This window comes from Hyperoodon ampullatus, assembly GCF_949752795.1.
Source record: "Hyperoodon ampullatus genome assembly, chromosome: 1".
In the NCBI taxonomy this organism is placed as follows: domain Eukaryota; kingdom Metazoa; phylum Chordata; class Mammalia; order Artiodactyla; family Ziphiidae; genus Hyperoodon; species Hyperoodon ampullatus.
Window position 1 is genome coordinate 192385251 of NC_136914.1, and position 3892 is coordinate 192389142.

The 3892-nt window shown below is 44.9% G+C and overlaps 1 protein-coding gene across 1 annotated transcript; it reads left to right on the top strand.

The window, feature by feature from the left end:
- Window positions 1-220: 220 nt before the first annotated feature.
- LOC307069745 (interferon-induced protein with tetratricopeptide repeats 2-like) lies at window positions 221-3689 on the top strand (the record flags this gene model as incomplete). Its single annotated transcript, XM_079728072.1, is given in 6 exon segments — window positions 221-283; window positions 2209-2280; window positions 2283-2651; window positions 2655-2805; window positions 2808-3508; window positions 3510-3689. Coding segments are annotated over 6 exon segments (1536 nt in total).
- Between the last annotated feature and the right edge of the window lie 203 nt (window positions 3690-3892).

A 3892-nucleotide genomic window follows, 5' to 3' on the forward strand; every position in this document is an offset into this window, starting at 1 on the left:
GAAAATTTCCCCTGATCCTTGGACCGTGACAAGAGACTATGGGTAAGGATGGGGACTGGGGCTCCCAGCAAGAACTGTCATTTCTATGTCTGATGGAAGGGAGGTGACTTCCCTGAGGATCGACTTTCTTGGAGTTTTCTTTCTCTCAGAACCCACAGAGATGAAGAATGGTTTCGTTTTTTTGGTGCTGCTGCTATTATTAGCAGAGGCTTCTCGTGCTATGACTTCTGTCATCATCCCAGAAATCAAGAATGCATTGCTCAATAATGACGTTCCTTTTCCTGTAAACACACACACACACACACACACACACATTTGGTTGACTGAAATGGCAATGTATTTGCTGTGTGATACTGTGTAAGAAACTAGCTCTTTCAGTTCCTCCTCTGAAAATGGGGTTATTGACCACCTACCTCCTGGGGCTGTTGTGAATATCAAGTAAGATGATCCCTGTGAATGGCCTCACTTGATTAATGTAGCTTGTTGTTGCCCATAATGATAACAGTACTAACAAATAACATTTTCAGATGCTTTCCATGTGCCAGGCAATGTTACAGGCACTTTATATATATCTCATTTAATCCTCACAAAAGATATAAGAAATCTAAGCTCAGAAAGGCTAAACAACTTACACAAGGTCACAAAAAGAATGTGTTAATTTCATCTGCCAATTAGTTCTCAGGTCCTGAGTCCTGGTTTTTAAGGTTTCCTTTCTTTTTCTGTGTAAATCAGGTTCCTAGCAGGAAACTGATGTTGAACTCAAGCTGAGTAATTAAAGAAAGTTGAATAAGAAGTGGTTTGGATTCAGAGGTAAGAAGAGATGATATAATACCCTGGGGCTAATAACACACTCGGGCCCCAAGCCCCAAGAGAAAGGAGAAGTTATAGGAACCTGAAAAAACAAGTGTAAACAGAAGGCCAACTGACAGCACCTGTGGGCTTCAGCAGAGGAACGTTCTGCAGGGTGGAAGCCCCAGAAGCCACGAGGATACCACTCCCTCCCTCTGAGCTCTTGTGTCTCCCTTTGGCCAAACCCACTGGGAAGCCAGAGACCATGGAGCTCCCTCTCTGACGGTGACAGTCTGGTGGGGAAGGATGCAGATTGGATCTGAAGGGGCAAGTGGAAACTATCGAGACTGACTTCATGGAGTCATAATGCCTACATTTCTTGGTTTACAGAAATGCATGCTCAGAAGCAAAAACTTAGAGGTAGAGGGGAAGGAAACACAGAGAAATAAATAAAGATAAAAAGTATTGCTAACATTTTGGTGTATACCTTCCCCAAGAAGCAAACTTAGAGAACCACCCTCACGTGTCACTACCAAATCTTCTACCTGCCTAAATCTATGCCTTCAGCCTGCCTTCCCTTCCATAGTTTGGATGAATTATCCCTAGTGTTTAAAAAAAAAACGGTTCAGCATCATAATTTTGTTCTAGTTCACATCCCATTTCACCTCCTTAAAGACTTCACTCCAGCAATTGTCAGCTCTTTGGTATCACAGTTTTTCCATCCCTACTGCATCACTCTCATCAGCACATAAACATTCATTAATATCACCCACTTTCAAAAATAATCTCCCCTCAGCCATCTCCAGCTATAGCCACCCAAGTTCCTGCTTTTACAGCGAAACTTCTCAGAACAACTGTCTCCTCACTTCTTGTTTTCTCAATTCATTGCAAAAGAGCATTTCCTTCATCACTTTTTTTTTTTTTTTCCAGTAGGCGGGCCTCTCACTGTTGTGGCCTCTCCCTTTGCGGAGCACAGGCTCCGGACTCGCAGGCTCAGCGGCCATGGCTCACGGACCCAGCCGCTCCGCAGTATGTGGGATCCTCCCGGACCGGGGCACGAACGCGTGTCCCCTGCATCGGCAGGCGGACTCTCAACCACTGCGCCACCAGGGAAGCCCGGAAAGGATATTGCTTAAAAAAATTTTTTTAAATTAATTTTTATTGGAGTATGGTTTCTTTACGATGTTGTGTTAGCCTCTACTGCACAACAAAATGAATCAGCCAGACACATACAGATATGCCCTCCCTTTTGGACTTCCCTCCCATTTAGGTTACCACAGTGCATTATGTAGAGTTCCCTGTGCTATACAGTATATTCCCATCAGTTGTCTATTTTATACATAGTATCAATAGTGTATATGTGTCAATCCCAGTCTCCCAATAGGATATTCTTTTTTGACTGGGGTTGACACCCTTTAGGAGGAGAATGCTATTTGTCATGCTCCCCATTTCTTGTCTGGTGAATCTGTGCTCTGTCTCGGAGTGTTCATCTTTCTGTTTCCGCCCCCCACAGTGAGACCACAAAGAACTCCTTGGACAGCAGCCTACGGCAACTAAAATGCCATTTCACCTGGAACTTGGTAGAGGGAGAAAATTCCTTGGATGATTTTGAAGACAGAGTGTGTAACCTGACTGAGTTTCAGAACAGCGGATTCCAAGCCACAATGTGCAACATATTGGTCTACATAAAACACTGCAGAGGCCAGCAAGAGGCAGCCCTGGGATGCTTACGGCAGGCTGAAGAGTTCATCCAGCGAGAGCACGCTGACCAGGCAGAGATCAGAAGCCTGGTCACCTGGGGAAACTACGCCTGGGTCTACTACCACCTGGGAAGATTCTCAGAAGCTCAGGTTTCTGTAGACTAGGTGAAACAAGTATGCCAGAAGTATTCCAGCCCCTACAGAATTGAGAGTCCTGAGATGCATTGTGAGGAAGGGTGGACACGGTTAAGGTGTGGAGGAAACCAAAATGAAAGGGCCAAGGTGTGTTTTGAGAAGGCTCTGGAAAAGAAACCCAAGACCCAGAATTCTCCTCTGGACTGGCCATCGCGAGCTACCGTCTGGATAACTGGCCACCGTCTCAGAATCCCGTTGACCCTTTGAGGCAAGCCATTCAGCTGAATCCTGACAACCAGTATGTCAAAGTCCTCTTGGCCCTGAGACTTCAAAAGATTAATAAAGAAGGTGAAGGAGAGAGGTCAGTCAAAGAAGCTTTGGAGAAAGCCCCATTGGCAACAGATGTGCTTTGTGGGGCAGCAAAGCTGTATCGAAGAAAAGGTGACCTGGACCAAGCTATAGAACTCCCGAGAAAGGCTCTAAAATGCATGCCAAACAACACCTACCTGCATTGCCACATTGGGTGCTACTATAGGGCCAAAGTCCTTGAAATACAGAAAATGGGTGGGAAAAGAGAAAAGTTACAGGAACTAATAGGACACGCTCTAGATCATTTAAAGAGAGCTGATGAGAGCAATGGAAATTTCTTCCATATCTGCTCCTGTATCGCCTGTCTCTCTTCACAAGCATGTCGGTATGAAGAAGCAGAGTATTACTTTCAAAAAGAATTCAGCAAAGAGCTTCCTCCTGTAGCCAAACAAGTGCTCCATCTGCGATATTGCAACTTTCAGCTGTATCAAATGAAGTGTCAAGACAAGGCCACCCACCATTTTATGACAGGTGTGAAAATAAACCAGGAGTCAAAGGAGAGAGAAAAAAATGTAAAACAGACTGCAAAAATTTGCCAAAATCAAGCTCTCAAACAACGGAGCAGATCCTAAGGCTTTGCATCTCTTGGCGTTTCTTCAGGAACTGAATGGAGAAATGCAGCCAGCAGAGAAAAAATCTGAGAGGGTTTTGGACTCTGGAAACCTCATCCCTTTAGCATCTTTAGGCGAGGAATAAGAATCGGAATGTGGTACCCATAGGGCTACTGCTGGAAGGGAGCTGAAACCCTTCCACCAAGTTGGTATTCAAAATATTTAACAACTGGTATGGCATAGGCATGGACTTAGACCCTGGCCACAGCACTGGATCAGGGTTAAGGAGAAACTCTGCTGGGCAAGTGTTAACACTTGAATTGCTCAGAGAGTTCTGGGAGGGGGACT